The sequence below is a fragment of the Elephas maximus genome, chromosome 12 (assembly GCF_024166365.1).
Source record: "Elephas maximus indicus isolate mEleMax1 chromosome 12, mEleMax1 primary haplotype, whole genome shotgun sequence".
Lineage (NCBI taxonomy): Eukaryota > Metazoa > Chordata > Mammalia > Proboscidea > Elephantidae > Elephas > Elephas maximus.
Window position 1 is genome coordinate 70,698,468 of NC_064830.1, and position 23,423 is coordinate 70,721,890.

At 48.7% G+C, this 23,423-nt stretch overlaps 1 protein-coding gene across 4 annotated transcripts in view; it reads left to right on the forward strand.

Annotated features, from left to right (window-relative positions):
* SNX29 (sorting nexin 29) overlaps window positions 1-20,968 on the forward strand; it is a 768,639-nt gene extending 747,671 nt beyond the window's left edge. For 3 of the 4 annotated variants that reach the window (XM_049902690.1, XM_049902693.1, XM_049902689.1), the window contains one exon: window positions 14,911-20,968. In XM_049902690.1, coding sequence (XP_049758647.1) covers window positions 14,911-15,040 — 130 coding nt within the window. In that variant the 3' untranslated portion in view covers window positions 15,041-20,968. The remainder of the gene's footprint in view (window positions 1-14,910) is intronic. The other variant, XM_049902691.1, reaches the window with a different exon arrangement.
* The last annotated feature ends 2,455 nt before the right edge of the window (window positions 20,969-23,423 follow it).

Sequence of the window (23,423 nt, forward strand, 5' to 3'; positions counted from 1 at the left end):
GTTTTCAGCAGTTAGCTTGAGATCTGTCGGCTGATAAACAGATTTTCTGTTTTGCAGTCAAGTGCTTGTAAAGGAGAAGAGGCCCTTGGACCTTGGGCAGGCAGGCCATGCCTCCTTGGTAGTGTGTAACCATTAGCAGATCAACTGTGCTAAGACAGCGAAGGACAGTTTAGAGTTTAAAATGGGTCAGCAAACTATAGTCCAAGGGCCACATCTGGCCCCTGCCTGTTTTTGTAAATAAAGTTTTATTGGAACACAGCTGCTCCCGTTTATTTACACTTTGTCTATGGCTGCTTTCATCCTGTAAGGGCAGAGTTGAGTAGTTGGGATAAAGACCAAATGGCCTGCAAAGCCTCAAATGTTTATTATCTGTCCCTTTACAGAAAAAGTTGGCTGCAGAGCTTGGAACTTGTTTGCCAACTCGTGAGGTAAAATATTGGGGCTGAGCTATATGAAGGGAAATGGAAATGATTTGGAAAAATCTCCATGGTATTTCATTAAGAGGTGAAAGCAAGATGTAGCTCAGTACATATTTCCATTTTTAGAAACAGCAAAGAAGAAATATATGTGTAAGTATACATACGTACATCTTATATACATACACGCACTTGTGTATGGGTATGTATTTCTGCATGCGATGGATAGCTCGGGAAAGATAACATAAGGAAGTGGTAACTGTGGTTGCCTGGAGAATGGGAGACTTGCTTCTTAGACAGTATACCTCTACCTGCCTTTTGATTTTGCACCACTTTCTGTGTTACCCATTCAAACAAAATTAGTTCAAAAAGTATATTTGAGGCTGAAGAGTTGAGATAAGGAAGCTGGTGGAAGGCATGTCTTTTGCTTCATTTCCTTTAACTTTTTCAGAGAGTTGGAGCTACCACCTTCTTTACATGGAACCTTTTTAAATTTGAACGGTATTCTCATAACAGCCTCCTTCTGGAAGGAAAGTCCCGTGAGAGAAATTCAGAATTGCAGTTGTATTTAAATGGAAATAAATATTGAGTTGAACCATAAAGGCAGAAAGATTTGGGGCACAGCAGAAAATGGCTTTTGATCTAAGTAGCGTGTGATCCGTGCTTCTAAGCAAGGTGCCCTCCTGGTGCGGGAGCGAGTGTTTTCATCCTCCTGGTCACCCTTGCTTTCCCTGGGTGAGGCGTTGGCCAGGTAATGAAACAATGGCACACGCTGCTGGGAACATACACAGGCGATGCAATCTCTAACCCCAGACCTTCTCCAATAGACCATGCTCACCCCCGGTGTCCTCCAAGGACAGCTTAAGATTGTTTCTCCACAGTGTTCCTGGCCTGCTACCCTCCATGGGCCGTGGACAAGAACATGGGCTTTGGGGACAAATTCTGTGATCCTAAACCAGCCCTGCCTTGCACCAGCTGGGGACAGGTCATTCGACTTTTCCAAGCCTCTGTCTTATCTGAAATGTGGAGACCATCATACCCCACCTCACAGAGCTGCTGTGAGGATTAAATTAGGGGACCTTCTGGCAGGCTGCACCCAGTGCACAGTAACTGCCCAATAACGGGGCTTTTGTGGGTATTCCTGAGGTCTTCACCCCAGTCTTTCTCTAAAGGAGGCTGTTTCTGTAAAGCGCCTGAGAGGGAATATTGTCAGAACATTGTCAGCTTTGCAAGCCATTCAGTCTCTGTTGCAACTATTCTGCTGTGTGGTGTGAAAGCAGTCATAGATAATAAGTAAAAGAATAGGCATGGCTGTGTTCCAATAAAACTTTATTAACAACAACAGGCAGTATTCCCAGTGGTTTGCCATCTGTTGCTCCCAGTTGATCTTACCTTTTTCTCTAGCTGCAGCATTGTAAGCTGGGGATGAGAATTTTTTTTTTTTTTAATTAATTTTCTGTAGAAAGAGGAAGCACCCAGATAGGCAGGAGTGTGAAGTGGTTAGGGGTGCTAGCCTGGGAACCAGACTGCCAGCCGCCCAACTCTAGCTCCCTCACTTATCTGCCCTTACCCTCAGCCAGTTAACCTCTGTGTGTGTCAGTTTCCTCGTCTGAAAAAGAAGGTAATGATAGTCCCTTCTTCACTGCCTTTTGAGGTTTAATGAGTTAATACATGTAAAGTAGCAAGGCCGTGTCTGTAATAAAGCAAAGGTGATGTAAAATTGTCTTGGACCACCCAGTCACAAGCCACTGTGTCTTAGGACCCTTGTTTGAGTACTGCTGGTCAAGGAGCCGTTCGTTCGTCCATCCACCATTTACTAACCCCGTGCTGTATGGGGGCACCAGGCCCACAGGGGCCCACAGGGCAGCCCACGTCACTGCCCTCAGGGAGCTTGAAGTCTCGTGGGAGAGACAGGACAAACAACTGCAATGTGTGCCAGGAAGGATGTTTACAAGGAAGGGGCTCAGATTGTCAGCGAGGGCCCCTTCCTCTGTTGAACCTGACTGGATTCATGCTGCCCAATAAGACTACTGAGACGGCTTGGAGTCCCACAAGCAAATTTATTTTGCCAGCAGCTAGCAAAAGGAGACGGTAAGGGCTAGAACCTTCAGAGAAACTGTCTCATGGATTTGCCTACGAGCCAAGTATTTAAGGGTTTTAACAACCTGGGGAGGAGGGGTTTTGATGTTTATTCATGAGGCTGGGGGGGAAGGGCAGAGATTTCTGAGAAGGGGTTGGGTTATGCAAATCCAGGTACTCACGCAGGATTTCTTCAAGATGGAAGTCCTTGGGTTCCCCTTGACGTGACTTAGGGAATGTGATGCTGGCACACTGGGTCCCCCTTGTCACATGGCCTCCTTCGGCTGGCACAGGAAGGACAAACAGTGGTTGCTTGTACTTCTTTTTGCATACGCTCTGCTCCTGTGGAGTCCTGCAAGACCTACATTAACAGGTTAATTGCAACATTTCAGTTCATACCACCCCTCAGCTGTACCTCTGTGTGTTCTGTTCTCCAGGGGGTGGGCCAGGTTGTTTATTCCACTCCCCGTCCTGCTTGTCTTTTTCCCCCACCTATGTGTTTAGTTTATGTGTAAGGGGGTGGGGGGAGCCCAACCAGCCTTGCTGTAACCTAGTCCTGTCTCAAGATCAAGGGCTGATTGGGGCTGATCGCACCAATGAGGTGACTTCTGAATCCAAGATGAGCAGGATTTAGCTACGTACAGAGTCTTCCTGGTGGGGGAGCAGCAGGTGTGAGGTCTAACCTGCAGCGGGCAGGGCATGGCAGGTAAGGGCCTGTGACGAGGTGGCTGCAGTGGGTGGTGAGGGCAGCTGTGCCCATCATGCAGGGCTTTGTCAGCAGGTCATAAAGAGTGTGGGTTTGATTCCAACTGCAGTGCTGTCTGAAAGCTTGTAAGCAGAAGAGTGTGATACGATCACCTATGAGTTTTTATAAACCAAACCAGTTGCCGTCAAGTTGATTCCGACTCACGGCGACTCCATGTGTATCAGAGTAGAAACTGCACTCCACAGGATTTTCAGTGGCTGATTTTTTGGAAGTAGATCACCAGGCCTTTGCTCTGTGTCACCTCTGGGTAGTTTCCAACCTCCAGCCTTTCAGTTAGCAGCCAAGCGCATTAACTGTTTACACCTGCCAAAGCAGTTCTAGTGGCTGAGAAAACAGATCAGACGCACTCCAGCCTATTGAACCTGGTTCCAAACAGCCCAGGCTAGCTCAAGATGGTTCAAACCAGGCAACACTGATACGAACTTGGGTTCATGGCACTCAAGAAAGGAACCCAGTGACACTGCTCCCTGGGGGTCTTCCATGGGGAGTTCTGTTCTTTGTGTTTTTTATTACACAAGAAATGCATGAGTAAGTTCTGTTTGAAAAATTGTGACAGTCTGGGTACACAGAACACCAGCATCCCTCCCTGCCAGCCGTCTAGTCTCTACGGTTAGATGCCTGTTGATGTACACATACAACGCTTTGTTTGGGCTTTAGTTTTTAATGAAAGTGGAATCATGTGCTGTGTCTTGTTCTGTAGCCTGTTTTTTGTACTTACTCACGGCTTGAAGGTGCTTCTGTGTAAGGATATAATAGGATTGCTTGTATACCACCACATATTAAAGAGTCTCCTGTGTCTGGGCATTTAGGTCGTACCCAAGCTTCCAACCAGGCAGAGTGCAATGTCCTCGGACATAAATCTCTGTCTGCACGCTCAATGCATGCTCAAGTATTTCTGTAGGATGGATGCCTCGAAGCAGAGTTCCTGAGTCAGAGTTCGTGTTTGTATATGCGCATCTTAGTCTCCTAGGGCTGCTGTAACAGAAATACCACGAATGGGTGGTTTTAAAGAACAGAAATTTGTTTTTTCACAGTTCAGGAGGCTAGATGTCCTGAGAATTCAGTGTCTGACTCTAGGGAGAGGTCCTTCTTTGTCCATTTCAGCTTCTAGTAGCTGGCAGAGGAGCCTTGGTGGCACAGTGGTTAAGCGCTCAGCTGCTAACAGAGAGAAGGTTCAAACCCACCATCCACTCTGCAGGAGAAAGATGAGGCGGTCTACTTCCGCAAAGACTACAACCTTGGAAACCCTATGGGGCAGTTCTACTCTGTCCTACAGGGTTGCTATGAGTTGGAATCAACTCAAAAGCAATGAATTTGGATTTGTTGGGGTTTTTTTTCTTTCTTTCTTTTTTTGGTTAGTAGCCAGCAATCCATGGAGTTTCTGAGCTTGTAGATTTATCAGCCTTCATAGTCTTCCAGTAGTATTTGTCTTCCTCGTTTGCTCACTTCTCTTTTTACATCTCAAAAATAATAGGTTTAGGACACACCTTACACTGACGTGGCCTCGTTACCATAGCACAGAAAACCCTATTTCCAAATAGGATTACATTCACAGGTATAGGGGATGAGGATGCCAACATGTATTTTGGGAGACACAATTCAATCCATATTTTTTTTATACACACATGTATACACACACCAAACCAAATCCATTGCCTTCAAGTCGGTGCCAACTCATAGCGATCCTACACTTTAATTTTCCTAAAAGATTTTACCAGTTTGTACCTCTGCCAACAATATGTGAGCATCGTTTCTCAGCATTCCCCCCAAAGCTTGATAACAGCCATCTTTTAATTTTTCCAGTTCACATTCCTTCAAGTTTCGTTTTCCTGGTGACTGATGAGGGCGCACATTTTGGATGGGCTGTATCCCCTCTAGAGCGCTCTCATTCATTCATTCCACAAATCTGTACTGACCACCTGCTCTGTGTCCCACACTCTGCTGGGTGCTAGGGTTACAGCGTGAGCGAGAACAACATAGGCATAAGATGGACAGCGTGTTAGATCATGCGAAGGGGAAAGCAGGAGCAGGTAGGGGAGGCAGGAAGTAAAAGGGAGCAAGGAAAGCCTCTGTGAAAATGCACCAGGTGATGGAGACCTGGGCAGGAGGGAGAGCACCCTGCAGTGCCTTTCTTGGTTGGGGGTGAAGAGAACAGTAACTGCAAGGGCTCCAGGGCCTGTGAGGAGCAGCGAGGCTGGAGCACAGTGAGCGGGGGAAACAGGTCGGAATGGTAAGAGGGCCTGTAGATTATCATAGGGGCTTTGCTGGGAGAAAGGTGGAGAGATGGGAGGGCTTGGAACAAAGAGGACACACTCTATTTTCTGTTGGCCGCTCCAGCTGCTGCACTGACGTTAGACAGTAGGCGGTGAGGTGGATATGGAAGAGCAGGTGGGAGGCTCTGGGAGTAATTCAGGAGAGATAATGGTGGCTTGGACCAAATCGTCACCTCCCTGAGAGCAGGGACTCTGTCTCCTTCCTCCACATGGTTTCCATGATTTCACCTTCCCCATGTGTGACGCAGAAACAGCTCTGGCAGTTCCAGATCTGAGGGAGGGGACGCAGTTAGAACCTAGGGACAGAGTTCTCAGAGGAAGTGTGAGCCATGCTAGAAGTGGCCAAAACTAAGCTCAGAAGCAGGGGAACAGAACAGACATTGACCCCCCCACCCGATGCTGGGCCCTGTCCTAGCATTGTCCTTGTCACAAAACCTGCCAGGCACACCCTGTGGTCCCCTTTACAGGTGAGGACTCTGAGTCCCAGGGAGTATCAGAGACTTCCCCAAAGGACCCCACTGGTAAGCGACAGAGCCAGGAGTTGTCCAACACTTTCTGCCTCAGAGCCCCTGCCCTTTGTACAGGGAGGGCATGAGGGTGCCATCTACTGGGAGCCCCATCTCTGTCCATTTTCTACCCAGCTCATTCTTATCAGGGTCTCTTCAGCCCCACAAAGGATCGTAGGTACTCATCCATGCTGAAAAAGTGTTGTTATTTGCAGCCAAGTTGGCATGATCGCTGGTATGTTTGAGTCCATTGGTGCAGCTGTTGTGGTGAGTCATCTCATTAAGGATGTCCCCGGTTTTCATTGCCCCTCCGCTTAACCAAATATGATGTCCTTTTCTAGCACATGGTCTTTGCTGATGACGTGTCCAAAGTAAGCAAGACAAAGTCTTGCCATCCTCGCTTTTGGGAGCATTTTGGTTGTATTTCTTCGAAGACTGGCTTGTTTGTTCTTTTGGCTGTCCATGGTATATGGACAGAAAAAGTAGGAATTTAAAAATATGCCTTTTTGCAGCCAAGTTTTTGAGATTGGGATATAATTAATATGCCCTTTTTAGCATCCAGTTCCAGGGGTTTTGATAAATGCACAGAGTTGTGTAACCACTACCACAACCAAGATAAAGAACATTCCATGACCCCTTGGTAGCCCAGATTGTTCTCTGCCCATAGGTATTGTTGCCCCTTTTTCTAGGATATCACATGAATGGAGTCAGATGGGTGTAGCCTTTGAGTCGGGCTTCTTTCACGTAGCACACTGCCTTCAAGATGCATCCATGTTGCCAAGAACATACATTTTGAAAAAGAGAACATTGCTGTGACCCAGCGTTTTGAGGTGGTAAGCGAACTGGTGGCAATACATAAGAAAAGTTTTTTTAATTTTTAAAAATACTTTAAAGCCAAATTTGAGGATATTTTGGCATAGGACAAGGCTAACCTGAAAATAAAGGTATTTACAGAAAAATCTTAAATACTATATAGGAGATACACAGATATGGGGGAAACCCAGAGGGGCTCAAGGAAGAGAAAGACGGAGGCTGCAAAACATCACTGCAACGTTCTAATCACAGCCCAAGCTGGGTGACCTTGGACCTCTGTGAAGGTCACTTCCTGTGATGGAGTGCTGTGATTCTGAGACTCACACTCTGAAAGTGGCCTCCCCCTTGACCCCTGATGCTGAGCACCAGAGACGCTTCGAGGTCATGTGGACCATTGGTTCTGAAAGTCCAGTTTGGTCTGGAGCCAACCAACCCAGAGAGAGTGTTCCCCATGTGAGGGACAGGATGGCAATGCAGGAAGAACTCAGAAACCTAAAGAACCATCTTTATTCTGCAACCGTGTCCTTGACTGTAACTATGACAAGGTCAGTCTCAGTGACAGTGGTTGGACCACGTGCTATGTCCTGCTTTGGCAGATGTCACAGCCTGTGATGGTTGGTAGTGCTGCTGGCCTGTGGAGCAGGCCTAGTGATGGGGAGCTGCCCTGAGTCTGACAGATGGTGAGTGGTGTTGTCACCGAGAAGGCAAGTTGTCTCTCAGAGCGGGTTGAGAGGGGCTGCGCCCTGGGGAAGGGTGTTAGTGGAACATGTGGGCTACTTTCGTAGCTGTCACCTCACAGACACTAGAGTGTGTTCTGTACCACTGCATGGGCTCCTCATCCACACATGGCCCTGCAGACGTGCAGCCCTAGGCACCACGGCCTGTCTTTCTCCCCTGGGAACCTTGGCCCTTCTGCCTGCCTTGGGTGCCTTCCTCCCCTCTGTACTTGACTGAGCCTTAGTCACCTGTCAGGATAGCCTGGACACCTCCTCCAGGCAGCCCTCTGGAACCCTCTTCCCCTCCTCTCGGGGCTGGGCAATGACCTCTGGGCCCAGCTGCCTCCAGTGCTGTGTATGTGATGGCTTAGCCACTCATCCCCCCCATACAGTCCTGGGCTGATCAATTTGAAGGTCCTTAGTCTTTATTCCCCAGAGCCTGGCACAGGGCCTGCCCCCAGCTAAGGGGAAACATTATCATCTTGGACATTTATACAAGGATCAAGGTTTTTCCCTCCTTTGTTAGTGGACATGTCTTAAGCAAAGCACCTGTTTGCTTACTGACTTTTCTGTCTTCAAGCTGTTTGAAAACAGCCCTGCTGATCACCCACCCCTCTCCTGTCTCTATAGTCTTCTAGGGCCCCTGGGTGGCACAAATAGTTAACACTCTCAGGTACTAACTGAAAGGTGGGAGTTCACCCAGAGGAACCTCAGAAGAAAGAAAGGCCTGGTGATCTGCTTCCAAAAAATCAGCCATTGAAAACCCCATGGAGCACGTTTTTGTTCAGACACACATGGGGTGCCATGAGTTGGAGGCTACTCCCCAGCAACTATTAGGATAAGACTCGAGACCACCTCTGATGGATCAAGGTCAGGTGGCCCAGGATCTGCAAATCCAAGATGCTGACCTTACTCCAGGAGACTAAGATGGTCTCTGCAGGCAAGTTTCCTTCTGCCAGTGCCCAGCCCCACTTCCCCAGGACAGGCAGGTTTAGGGATCTGAGGGGTTGTGGTAGGGAGAGGAGGTTTGGAAGTTAGTGTGTTTTTGTAGTTTGTAAAATTGTTATAAAAGCCTCCAACTAGTTCCCAGGGAAGACCTTTAACAACATGGACTGACACAGCGGCTGCAACAATGGGCTCAAGCATAGCAACGATTGTGAGGATGGCGCAGGACCAGGCAGTGTTTCCTTCCGTTGTACGTGGGGTCACTGTGAGTCAGAACCAACTCAATGGCACCTAACAACAGTTCCCGTGGTATTCAAATGCCTCTACCAGTAAAAGTTCCTAAGGTCTTGCCTTCCAGACATTCTGTGCGTCTCACATTCTTGTTGCTGTTGTCTCAGGACCTCACATTCTTATTGCTGTTGTCTCAGGACCTCGAAAGAGCTCAGTCTATGCCTGATCCTAACAGACCCAGTACACAGGTGTTGAATAATGTGAGAATGGTTGGCAGGACTGGTACTAGCCCCATTTCACAGATCACTGAGGCTAGGGTAGGCTATATATCTTCCTCCAAGGTCCTACAGTATCTGACTGAAGGACCCCACATTTTCTGACTCAGAATGTGAAAGTTTCTTAGCATGCATGCCTTTGGAGCTCCATTCGTATGCGGGACAGCTTTCTGCCAACCAGACCCCCCTCCCTTCCTTGCCTGCAAGATTAGGGCAGACATAGTATCTAACTAACACGGAGCCAGCATTTAGGACTGTGATGTAATCTGACCTTGCTCAGTGTCCTTCTCCTCCCTAGGCCCAGAGCCACCGGACCTCTTTGTTACACACATGCCAGAGACCAGACAGAGCTTGGCCTGATTGCTGTCAATCAAGCTGGCTAAGAAATGGTGCTGTCATTCCTACAGTCTCGCCGGCACACGAGGCAGGGAGTCAGTGCTAACGAGGGCTCTGAGGGATGAGGATTCATCTGAGGGCACAGACATGCCATGGGCTCAGGGTGCCTGGGTTAAAAACCGATGGCCCTTACTTAAGGATGTCACTGTAAACAGAGGCCCCCTGGAAGCTGCCTGCGCGCAGCAGCGGGGCTCTGCTGACGGACGTGAGTCTGGGCGGGAATGTGGTGCTGCCCACGTGTCCCACCTACAGGGATGGACCCCAGGCAGACATATGTGTCTCGTTCCCTTTAGGGGTAGGCCCTTCCTCTTTCTCCATGTACCTCCAAACCCCATCTGTTCCCATATTTACAGACTCACAATCCAGTCCACTCCTGCCTTCCAATACAGCTATTGTTGTTGTTAGCTTCCTTTGACTCATGGCCAGCCCTTGCGTGAGGGAACGAAACCCCGACTGGTACTGCACTACCCCCACGATTGGTTGCAGACAGAACCATGGTAATCCATAGAGTTTTCATTGGCTGATTTTCAGAAATCAGCCTTTCTTCCTAGGCCATCTTAGCCTGGAATCTCTGCTGAAACCTGGTCACATCATAGCAACAAGCGTGCATCCACTGACAGACGTGCACATGAGGTACACTGACCAGGAACTAAACCCAGGTCTTCTGTAAGGAAGGCAAGAACTCTACCATTGCACCACCACTGCCCTAGTAAAAAAACTGTTAAACTAAGTCCATTGCCACTGAGCGGATTCCCACTCGTGGCGGCGCCATGTGTTATGGACTGGGACTGCTCCATAGGTTTTCTTGGCCGCCATCTTCAGAGGCAGGTCATCAGACCCTTCTGCAGCACTGCTGGGTGAGTTCGAACCACCAACCTTTAGGTGAGTAGCTCTGTTTGCACCTCCCAGGGACCTTGAAACTACTGTTAGACCATACAAAATTGGTACCATCATACTGTTAGATGGAGTTCAACCCTATATATGCCTAGGACCCCCGCTCCGTTCGCTCCAGCTCAGCTCTGTCAGTGGAACCCAGACCTTTTCATCCAGCTGTCTTTCCATCCACCCATCCATCAGGAGGCAAAGGAGCTGGGCCAGGTCTGCCAGCTCCAAGCCTACGCCTGTCGCCACTGCTCCATTCTGCCTTCACACACGCAATTCTTTCATCCTAGAAGGCTCTTCTCACACCAAGCCATCCAGCTCATTCTTCATTGCTCCCTTCCTCCAGGAAGCTCCTCTGCCCACCTGACGTTCACCCCCATTGAAGCATCCACCAGGCTCCGTTGTAGTGATCTGCTGAGGTCTGCCTTGCCCTCCCCAATGAGACTGAGCTCTTCAAACTCCTACTAGGCTGTGTGCTCCCTGCTGCCTAGCATGATATTTGGGGACAAAGCTCACATTTTTTGAGTAGTTACTCCTGGCCAGACATTGTCCTAGTACTGATCCAGGTAATGCCTACCACAACCCTGCCTTTATTATGTCCCAGAAACCAAGGCACAAAGAGGACGAGTAACTTGCCTAAGGAAACATAGCTAGGTAGTAGCTTTATGTGGAGTTCACAAATATTTACAACAGCAGTGGGAGGTACACAGGATCCTTGTCCCACCTGACAGATGAGTAAGCCAAGGCTCAAACAGGAAGGTGCACGGCCCATGGGTGTCAAGACTGAGCGTAAGCAGCCTGGCTCAGAGCCCTCCCCCACCCCGACACTGGGCTGCCTGGTTACACAGTAAACTAAAACCAAACCAATTTTTCGCGGAGTCAGCCTTAACTCATGGTGACCCCACATGTTTCAGAGTAGAATTGTGCTCCATAGGGTTTTTAATGACTGATTTTGGGTTTTGTTTTTTTTTTTTGTACTTTAGATGAAGGTTTACAAAACTAGCTTCTCATTAAACAATTAGTACACATATTGTTTTTGTGACATTAGCTACCAACCCCATGACGTGTCAGCACTCCCCTTCTCGACCTTGGGTTCCCTACTACCACCTTTCCTGTCCCCTCCTGCCTTCTTGTCCTTGCCCCAGGGCTGGTGCGCTCCTTTAGTCTCATTTTGTTTTTTGGGCCTGTCTAATCTTTGGCTGAAGGGTAAACCTCAGGAGTGACTTCATTACTGAGGTAAAAGGGTGTCCAGGGGCCATACTTTCAGGGTTTCTCTAGTCTGTCAAGCCAGTAAGTCTGGTCTTTATTTATGAGTTAGAATTTTGTTCTACATTCTTCTCCAGCTCTGTCGGGGACCCTCTATTGTGATCCCTGTCAGAGCAGTCAGTGGTGGTAGCCAGGCACCATCTAGTTGTACTGAACTCAGTCTGTGAAGGCTGTGGCAGTTGTGGTCCATTTGTCGTTTGGACTGATCTTTCCCTTGTGTCTTCGGTCTTTAATCTCCCTTGCTCCTGAAGGGGCGAGACCAGTGGCGTATCTTAGATGGCTGTTCACAAGACCCAGACACTACTCACCAAGGTAGAATATAGACCATTTTCTTTATAAAGTGTTATGCCAATTGAGCTAGATGTTCCCCAAGACCATGGTCCCCACAGCGATGGCTGATTTTTCAGTGGTCCATCACCAGGCTTTCTTCTGAGGCCCCTCTGGTTGGACTCAAACCTTCAACCTTTTGGTTAGCAGTGAGCGCATTAACCGTTTGTACCACAGGGGCTCCTGCCCTGTACAGTAGGTGCCGTTTGTTGACAACACAACGCAGTGGCCAGCATCCTGGCCCACGCTCCTCCTCACTCTCCCTCACACAAGGCTGTGGCCTTTACCAGGCCCTCCCAAGAGCCAGTCACCTCCGTGGCCCTTAGCAGACTGTAGTCGTTAGGGGGCCTCATCCCGGCCTTTCAAGTCACTCCTAGTGATGGTGGTAGCTGCAGGTTTGGGGGCGGCTGGTTGGGCCCTGGGTCCTGAACCATGTAAGTGGAGAGGTTGTGAGGACATTGGTTTTTCTAAATAACATTTCCATCCAAGCCTGCCTGTACAGCTGGAGTCACCAGTCCCCCTTAGGGTACAAGCAGAGATCTCTCTGAGGGTGTCAGGGGTAGCAGGCTCTTTGGTAACACAGGCCTTTGGAAAGAAGAGGGGGACTTGCTTGCTTTGGGGCAGCAGCCAGGTGTCAGCTGCAAGGAGGAACGCATGGCAAAGGGGGTCGCATTCTGTAGAAATCATTCAGAGCAGCTCCTGCTCTGCTGAAGGTCAGTCGCTCCATCTTCCTCCACACACAGCAGGCAAAACAAGGCCTGACTTCCAAGGAGAAGGTAATCATTAAGAGGGATTTTTTTCATTTTATTATCTCATCAGGATGTCATCCTAAACTTGAACTGAGGGCATCACCCTGAGCACAATAGCTGAGTCTCCGAAAAGGTGTGCACGGCCTGATCGTTGGACACGAAGCTGCTCTTGACGCGCATCAAGGGATTCAGTTATTTCAAGGATCCCTGCTGTGGAACAGTGACCATCTCTTTCTTTCCCCAGCACCCCTCCCCCATTGGCTCCATCCATAATGTCTAGGCAGCTGACTCAGTTTACTGGCCAGCACGTTATTTATCTGCCTCTGGAAATGAACTCTATGGGGCAGTTCTACCCTGTCCTCTATCACTATGATTTGGAATTAATTGACTTGACAGCAATGGTTTGGTTTGGAAATGAAGTATATGTTTGACTTCGACCTACCCACTTGAGACTTATATCCCGCTCAGCTCTTTTTTTTTTTTTTTTGGTAGAACGTATACTTTTAAAATGTACAATTTAGTGACATGAATTACATTCACCATGTTGTGCAAACATCTGCACTATTTCCAAACTATCCCATGATCCTTAAGTAGTAACTCTTTATTCCGCTCTCTCCCTCATTAACCACTGATGAACTTTGGTCTCTATACACTTGCCTATTCTAGACTTTCCATCTAAGCGGGATCATACAACAGTCGTCCTTTTGTGTCTGACTGATTTCACTCATCGTAATGTTTTCAGTGTTCTTTGATGTCATATCGTGTGTGAGGATTTCTTTTTGAACATAAATCATCTCGTTTTGTAAGATCGGACTTCAGGACAACTGTGGTAGTAAGAGGGTCTTTGCAGATGTGATTAAGTTATGGATCTTGAGATGGGGAGATGATCCTGGATTATCTTGGACCCAATGTCATCACAAGGGTCCTTACTTATAAGAAGTCAGAAGGGTTCAAGTCAGAGAGGGATTGAAAAATGCTATTTTGCTGGCTTTGTAGATAGAACAAGGGGCCATGAGCCAAGGAAGACAAGCAGCTTCTAGAATCTGAAAAAGGCAAGGGAATGGAGCCTTCAGCCCTGCTAACACCTTGACTTTAGCCCTTTAAACCTGTTTCAAACTCTGACCTCCAGACCTGTAGGATAATAAAAACTAAGACAAAGCCACCCACTCTGAGTTCACAACCACAGGCTCTGTGAGTGCCCCGGGGCCTGGAGGCCCCGACTCAGCCCCCTCTCCACATGACGGGCAAGCAGGGGTCACTTACAGTGCAGCTGAGTCACAGGGCATCCCTGTGCTCTCAGGGTCTACCATGCAGGCCCTGCCCTGTTCTCAGGTGAGCCCAGGGCCTCCTGACCCAGACCTCATCCATGCTGTTCCCTGGCCACCTCCTGCCAGCCCTCAGCATCAGCCTGGCGCTTGCTTCTCGGGACGCACCAGCTGCATTTGTAACCTCAGTCTTTGTAGAGCACATGCACGGACCAAGGGCGGGTTTCTCTTTCGTTCACTGATGTATCCCCAAGGCCCAGAACCGTGCTTGGCCCTTGAGAAACACTCATGAAGTGAATGAATGAAAGAACATTTTCTCATTCTTTCTGTGCACAGTGGGCTATGCTCTACCTGTTTTGTTGTAACCTGTGTTCTCATAGTGTTTCTAGAACGCTTTTCCAGGTCAGTAATGTGCACCTGCCTCCCTGTCTCCAGTGGCCGTACCATCCTGTCATGTAAAGTTTCCTAACCAGTATCAGTAGCCCCCTCTTCTTGGACTATTTTGGTTGTTCCCTACTTTGGGCTATTTTATACAATGCTGTGATGAACATCCTTATAATTAGACTCTGGCAAGCCCCCCTAATTATTCTCTTAGGAGAAATTCCACAAGAAATCCCCATCCTGTGGTTTATGACCATAACTGTAATGTTCTCAAAGCATTTTCTCTTCTTTGAACTGTGCCTTGTCTGGAGGATCATTGCAAGGTGGAGAAGCAGCCATGGCTAGAACGGTCTTCCTGTCCCACTAAAATAGTGTCCAGAACTGGTGGTCCCATGAGCTGGATTGGACACACAGCTGTGTGGGTGGGCCTTTACAGTGCTTTTAAAAGATGGAAATTTTACATAGAAAGATGGATTTTCCGTTTCTCCAAGTAGCACTCACCAATCATCACTGAGTTGCAGCTGTCCCCTATAACCGTGACCATTCTGGTCTCACACCCAGCTTAACCACAGCCATTTGAATCTGGAACCCTGACTTAACCAGAATCTCCCCTTTGTCTTGCAGTGACATTACCCCTCCCGGAGAACCAGTGAATAAGAACAGTCACCCCAAAGTGGCATCCCGCTTCCCCAAGCTATCCCGAGGCCACCCCAGGGAAACGCGCAATGTGGAGCCCCAGAGCGGTGACCTCTGACCTCGACGGAGCCCCAGACACAGGCCTCATGTGCTGCACCAGCTGCCTCCTGACTGGCCATGGCAGCCAACCTGACACCCCGGAGCGACAACCATGTCCACCCGGTGAACCACGAGACCACACCCTCCCCACTGGTCACATGACACCCGATTAAACTGGTCAGTCTCAAAGCCGTCCCTGTCCTCAGAGAGCAAGGCGGCCCCTCCCTGGACAGACTCAGACACACGTTAACTGCTCTCCCAGGTTCCACCTGGCAGTGAGGCCATCCACCCTGCCCCCAGCTCAGGGGCAGGCAGGAGGGCAGGCACCAGGCAGGAAAGGCCATGGTTGAGATGCACAAGTCTGATGTCAGAAGGTTCCTACAGAAATCACCTCTGACTCTTTCCCACATGGGAATTAGAATGACTGTTACTTTTTTTTTTTTTTAATGTAATTGCCTGCTACAACCTATGGACGTGGGGACTTGGGGGTCTTGTTCTGTCCTTGCTTACTCCCTGCCACTAGTCCTTAGACACCCACAGAACCACCACCGTGGCCAGCAGTCACCTTGTAGGCATCTCTGCAAGGATGACAATCCAGTGGCCTTCTTGCCAAGAAGCCATGAGTGATGCCTAACTCTGGTTCTTGGAGAACCCCACCCCTGACCCCAACTTTGGCTTCAGGAAGGGCCAGCCCGTGTAGGAAACCTGAGGTCACCTGGGCCCACCTGCGCTATGTCAGGGGTTCAGACATCCATCCCGGTGACCCAGCGTGGGAGCTTCTGGCAGGTCCAAAAACCAATGGACTTGGCCTCACAGCTGACAGGCCTCAGGGCATGGGAGACTCAGCTCTGGAAGCTTAGCTCCAGGGCTCCGGTCTCAGCGCGGCTGTCTGTGAAATTGGACATGCGTCCCCTCCTCAAAAGATGACACTTGTTCCCTATAGACCCATACTCACCATGCGCTGTCTGCCCCCAGAGATCTGATGCTCTGTTCCTCCAGCTCAAAGCAGGGTCTTGGGGTCCAGAGAGCCTGGCAGCCACAGAGGGGAAGAGGACAAGCAGTGTGGCAGGGACCCTCCTCACAGGACAGAGCCCTGCAGCCAGTTTGACGTTCAGAATCACGGAATCATCTCCTACCCAGCAAGTACCCTCCTCAGCTCCTGAGTTAGAGTTTGCATTTTCTGAGGGAGATATTAAGAAGCTGAATAAGAAAAGAGGTTCTGAAACAGCCCACACAAGAACCAGCTGGTTTGGCCTTCTTTGACCTGAGGAAGACAAAGACGTAGGGGAGTTCAACCATGTGAAAGTATGTGAAAGATGGTCACTGGCAGGCTGACCCAGTGCCCTTCCTGGACCTGCTCATGCCCATGGGTTTCAGACGTGGTGATCCAGCTTAGCTGGAGGAGAACCCAGGGAAGAGCCTCCGCAGAAGGTTTATGCTGCTTGTTCCCTGTTGGCTGGAAGAAACCTTCAGGGAAGCTAGGATAACGTACTCAGAGCCTGGCAGAGAAGTGGAAGGAAGCCTGAGTGACTCTGAGGGAACCTCCACAAGATGGGCCATGGCCAGGTGAGGCAGAGCCAGCCTGTTGCTCTCAACTCATGGCTGTAGGAGTACTGAGCCATGGAGCCCTGCTTGTGGGGGGTTAGAGAACCAAGGGACCATTGCTTCCTAGAAAGGCAATGTGGGCCTCGTGGGGGGTTAGAGGACCAAGGGACTATCACCCCCTAGAAAGGCAACGTGGGCCTCCTGGAGGGTTAGAGAACCAAGGGACCATCACCTCCTAGAAAGGCAACACAGGCCTCGTGGGGGGTTAGAGGACCAAGGGACTGTCACCTCCTAGAAAGGCAACGTGGGCCTCCTGGAGGGTTAGAGGACCAAGGGACCATCACCTCCTAGAAAGGCAACACAGGCCTCGTGGGGGGTTAGAGGACCAAGGGACCATTGCCTCCTAGAAAGGCAACACAGGCCTCATGGGGGGTTAGAGGACCAAGGGACTGTCACCTCCTAGAAAGGCACCGCGGGCTTGTTCCTCCTCATTTGCCAAGGCCGCCCGTGCCTGCCTTTGCAGCCTGAGCCCCAGAGGTGGGTTTTGGCCACTCTCTCTGGACCTGTGAGCACAGAGCCTCCTGGACTGAGTGAGGAGGGCCCATCTGGAAGCTCAGGCTATCCCTCTTATCCCCAAAGCCGTACCTCCCTGGGTTTGGTTTACACCACATTGGCTATTTTGAAGTGGTCTTTGATGCCAAGTGAATGCCAGTCTTCATCTTCACTTCTCTGAACTAGAACTTGCACCTGAGACCAGACTTCCCACCCTCCATCTCTGACTATCACAGCCGAGGCTGGCCATCTGCCTGCTTCTTCAGGGAGCCGCCCCAAAACAGATCTAAGCATAACCCCGTTCTTACTTCTCCAGCATGCCACCTGGACCCATCCCGTCTCTGACAGCCGCATACAGAGTCAGGAAACCAAACCAAAAGAGGCACCCAGAGCTCCACCTCTAGAAAGAAGTACACGCTCAGCCTGCATTGAAAAGAAGAAACCCTGCCTCCCCACCCTTTTAAAGCTTAATTATCGAGAACTTGCCCTGCTCTCTCAAAATGCAGATTTTACAATCATGTGCCTGGGGGCCACGTGGGAACCATCCGGGCAGCATCCTTTTGCACCCCCTTTTTGTGATCACGTGAAATCCTAGAATTGTCTTTGGTGGTCAGCTCACCCGCCTCTCATTTTAGCTCAGAAAAGCACGCGACACGCACATCACAACTTCTCAAAGCCTTACTTTGGAACCACTCACTGTTCTGTGAGGGGTTCATCCCCGCTGCTCACAACACACCTGCTCTCCAGGGCGCGGGGCAGACTTCAGATCAGAGATGCGAGGGCGCTTTACACAGCAGGACCCCCCAGGCCTTGAGAGGTGAGGCTGGGAGCTCGGTGCACAGTGCCACCTGGAGGCGCGTCATCACATGCCCTCAACCTGGATCCAGTCGAGACCACTGTCTCCCTCCCTCTGAACCACCCACTCGGAGCTCGAGGGACCCCTCAGTGGAAAAGACATCCTGGCAGAAACCACCAGGTGAAGTTTGCTGCTGTCTCCTTGAGCTGAGAAGATTCACTGGCGCTGTCACAGTTGGCATCTGAGAAACGAGGCCCTCACCCTTCAGAGAGGCACAGAGTGGGACGGCCCCTCTCACACCTCGAGGCCCACACCTCTGTGCTTGGAGAGTCCCTTCTAGATCTCTCAGCAGAGGGGACCATCTGCTTGAGGTCTGCTTTAGCAAGGACAGGGCGCCACCAGGTTCAACCTCTAGCATCTTCTCATGTGTTTTATTTTTTTTTCCAGATGAAACAAAACTCAGGAAAAGTAGGGCTGGGCCTGGCTCCCGTGAAAAGAGCAAACTAAAGCAGCCAGGAAGGGAGGTCAAGGCTGGGACACGCTTGGCCCAGACACAGCTCTGACCCGGGAGGGCCTTCTCACCTGGCTCCTCCCGGAATCTGCCAGAAGCCCTGCCTGGCACTGGGGCCCAGCTCCTGGGAGCCTCACAGCTGGGAGCCCACTGCTCACTGTGACCGGCCATCAGTCTCGGAGCGCAGCGCCGTGGGTAAAACCAGCCAACATTTCTCTAGGTCAGGCCCTTGGCAAGGAGGTGGCATTCACTGAAGACAGTTCCACTCTGGATGGGAGCAGCCTTGTACCCAGAGGCTCCTGACTACAAAGGGGAGTGCAGGGTGGAGTTGGAAAGACACCATACCATCTTGGGAGATCAAAGCATGAGGAGGGGGGACATGGGCAAGAGTTTGGGGACAAGGTCCCCTCACAGTGCCTGGCTCTGCTCCACACCAGAAACTTACTAGGATGAGCTCTCTGGGAACCACTGAGATGTTGCGGGTTTTGAGTGTGCCTTCAAAGCACAGGGGCAATCTAAATCTGTTTGCCGCAGTATTGGTAACACACTGTAGCTGATGTGGAGAGGCAACAGGCACAGAAGGGCCAATAACGAGTCCCTGGGTTTCAGCCCAGAATCGGGAGACAGGACCCCCTCCCCCCCAGCCCGCCTGCCCACCCTGGACGACCAGATGCCATGCTGCCTTCTGCAGAACGCTTATTTCTTAACACCTGAGCCAGGCTCTGGGCCTGGTCAAGCAAGTGGCCACCTCTTCTCCTCCTGGGACAAGTCGCCCACCCTGAGGACCAGGTCACAGAGTCCCAGACCTTGGCCCCTGCCCCACCTGCACAAGCTTCTCCTGGGCACGCAGCCCAGAGACCCCAGGCGGCCCCTCACCATATCAGCCAGTCTCCCCAGACACCTTCCCCAGTTCCTCAGCCTGGTCCCTTTGTCTAACACCAGCCCCCACCTGGGGTAAGGCTGTCCACCCCAGAAGCATCTTCACGCCTTGACATGTAACTGACCACAGAGAATGGGCTGGTTGTTCAGCCTGGAGCTGGGGATGAGCGTTCCCCAGGCCCTGCCTGAGAAGGTCCTGCCAGGGGCACCCACCTCAGCGACCCCAGCACATGGGACAGGCTCAGAGGCACACCCGAAGGCCGTGCCTCGTGCCCCCTCCACTCAAGTCCCACCCTAAAGGCAATAATTGTCTGAACCTGTGCTCACAGAGCCAGGCCTGCCTGGTCCTCCTCCCAGGCCTGGAGGCAACCCGCAGACGGGGGGTGCTGTGGGAGGCAGGTGGCTGTCGACAAACAAGGTCTATCGTCACAAACACTTTTCACAATATTGTGCGTTATTTCATTAAAGCTAGTGTTAAATATTTGCTTTTCAGACTGGCTCCTGTGCTAATTTTGCACAATTGTAGCACTGTATATTTTATCTAACATTTCTGTGCCAAAAAGTTCATTTTATGTTTCTGTAACACGTGGTTCGATTACATTTCTAAAATAAAGCTTGAATGACTGGATCGATAGGATGGAGGGTTTAGCACTGACGACCGCCTGGCAAACCAAGTGTGCGTTCCTCCCGTGCTTATTAAACGCACCTACTCAGGCTGCCTCTGGGAGTTCTCACTTCTCAGCCACGAGCCATTGCCCTATTACAGGCCTGATTTGTAGCTCTAAATTCTGTCACAGAGTCCCTACTTTCATCCCTGAATCCGAACAGGCACATTTAATGAGCTTCTGGACCTACCCTGAGTTTCTATGGAGAGGGAAAAAAAAGTCTGATTTCTTGAAAAGATGGCCGAGCCCACAGCCTGGATGAACATGTCCACTGGTGGAAGCCCCTGGATCCGCCAGGGGTCAGTTCCTACTGGCACATGAATGTTGGTCCATCATCATCGGAAAACCACTAGTCCACCTGCCCCAGCTGCCACCTCTCCCTCCCCCTAATCTGGCCTCCATGAGCTGCTGGGGGCACGGCCCCAGCGGGCGTTTGGCGTTCACCATCAATAGGGAAAATGGGGTGTCCTTGCAAACCCCAGGATGAGGACATAGAGGGTGCATGCAGCAGAGTGCACACCTGCACCCAGAGGTGCTGACCATCAATACAGGAGCCCCCGAAGAAGGGCGTCTCTGGAGGCGGAGCTAGTTAAGAAATTTAATGTCTAGGATTCAGCTTAGACCTTATCTTCCCCTGCAGCGTTCACGTCGCTGTCCCTGGCACAGACAACTAGCAGAACACTTAACTCATCTGACCCCAACTTCTGGAGGGTTGATGTCCTTTGAGTGCAGGGCAGATGGGGACCCTTGCTCTGGGACCCAGTGAAGGGACCCCAAGAACTGCCTGTGAGGGGTTGTGAGGAAAGGTATCCCTAGTCTAAGGCAGCCTGTATGTAAATAAGGCCTAGAAGTATGCAAATATGCTCTGAACTCGTAGTATTAACTAGCCTCCTAGGTTAAAGTTTACACAATAGACTTTTTAAACAAATGTGTTTAATTTTCTAAAACCTCTTGTATTAAAATTTTCTTTTGGAATAAGCTGTGGTAATTTTGTTACAATCTGGTTGGAATATACCTCTTTACAATGACAAAATAAAAATAGTGACATTTTATAAATTAGATACTCAGCTTATGGTCTGTTTCTTTGGCTCAGGTCTTTTTTAAGCTGGGAATTTAGGTGAACTTGTAATATGCACATTATGGAATCTTCTGGAAAGGTCTGTCATTTACTATTCTACATGAAATCATGGACAACAGAATTTGAGTGGGCTAAGTACTGGGGAAGAAAGGCCTGGTGATTTGCCTCCACAAAGATTACAGCTACGAAAACCCTATGAAGCAGCTCTACTCTGTAACACTCAAGGGCAACCAGCAACAAACATCAATTTTATTTAAATCAAAATGTAGAAAAATCCCATTTTCAATTCTGTTATTAGGTAAAATAAAATAATAAATTTTGTTTTACCTAATAACAGAATAAATAATAGTAAATTTTATTTTACCTAATAACAGAATAAATAATAGTAAATTTTATTTTACCTAATAACAGAATAAATAATAGTAAATTTTATTTTACCTAATAACAGAATAAATAATAGTAAATTTTATTTTACCTAATAACAGAATAAATAATAGTAAATTTTATTTTACCTAATAACAGAATAAATAATAGTAAATTTTATTTTACCTAATAACAGAATAAATAATAGTAAATTTTATTTTACCTAATAACAGAATAAATAATAGTAAATTTTATTTTACCTAATAACAGAATAAATAATAATAAATTTTATTTTACCTAATAACAGAATTGAAAATGAGATTTTTCTACATTTCGATTTAAATAAAATTGATGTTTGTTGTTAGTTGCCCTTGAGTGTTACAGAGTAGATCTGGATAAATTGAAGATGTAGAGTCAAAATTCCTTACAGAAGAAAACCTCATTATGGGTTCCCAGGAAACCCTGGTGGCATAGCGGCTAAGTGCTATGGCTGCTAACCAAATGGTCGGCAGTTCAAGTCCGCCAGGTGCTCCTAGGAAACCCTATGGGGTCTCTATTTGCTATACGCCAAGAAGCCCCAGTGGTGCAGTGGTAAAGTGCTCGGCTGCTAACTGCAAGGCTAGCAGTTCAAATCCACCAGTCGCTCCAAGGGAAAAAGCTGCAGCAGTCTGTTTCCGTAAAGATTACAGCCCTGGAAACCCTATGGCGCAGGTCTGTTCTGCCCTATAAGGTTGCTGAGCCTGAACTGACTCGATGGCGACAGGTTCGGGGCTTGTTTTTGTTTGTTTACTATATACCAGCATTTTGCCAGGCACTGATAAGGTCCCTGCCTTCTGGGAATTACATTCTGGGTGGGGGACACAAAATTTGGCTATGACATATCTGACAACAGTCTAATCTCTAAAACGTATAGAATACTTCAACACCTCAATAACAAAAAGACAAATAATCCAGTTAAAAATGGGCAAAGGATATGAACAGACACTTCACCAAAGAAGACATTCAAGTAGCTAACAGACACATGAGGAAATGCTCAGTCATTAGCCATTGGAGAAATGCAAATCAAAACTACAATGAGATACCATCTTATCTCGACACAAACAGAAAATAAATGTTAGAGCGGTTACAGGGAGACTGGAACTCTTATGCACTGCTGGTGGAATGTAAAATGGTACAACCACTATGGAAAATGATACAGTGCCACCTTAAAAAGTTAGAAATGGAAATACTGTATGATCCAGCAATCCTACTACTAGGAATAGATCCTAGAGAAAACAGAGCTGTCACACAAATAGACACATGCACACCCATGTTCACTGCAGCATTATTCACAATAGCAAAAAGATAGAAACAACCTCAGTGCCCGTCAACTGATGGATGGATAAACAAACTGATGCATACACAATAGAATACTACACAACAATAAAGAAGAATGATGAATCCCAGAAACATCTATGTCTTACAACATAGATAAATCTGGAGGGCATTATGCTGAGTGAAATAAGTCAATCGCAAAAGGACAAATAGTGTATTAAACCACTATTATAAAAACCCAAGAAAAGGCTTACACATAGGGAAAAAAAATCTTTGATGGTTATGAGGGAGGGGAGAGGAAATCACCAACTAGATAGTAGATAAATGTTAACTCTGGTGAAGGCAAAGACACACGATACAGGGGAAGTCAGCACAACTTTACCAAGGCAAAACAATGGAAGCTTCCTAGATACATCTGAACACCTTAGGAGACCAGGTTACTGGGGCTGAGGGCTGGGGACCATGGTCTTAGGGGACATGAACAATGGAGTAATATAGTTCATAAAGAACATGTTCTACATCCTACTTTGGTGAGTAGTGTCTGGGGCCTTAAAAGCTTGCTAGTGGCCACCTAAAATACATTTATTGGTCCTATCATGATCAAAGCAAAGGAGAATGAAGAAAACCAAAGATGCAAGAAAAATACTAGTCCAAAGGACTAATGGACCATATGAACCAGAGCCTCCACCAGCCTGAGCC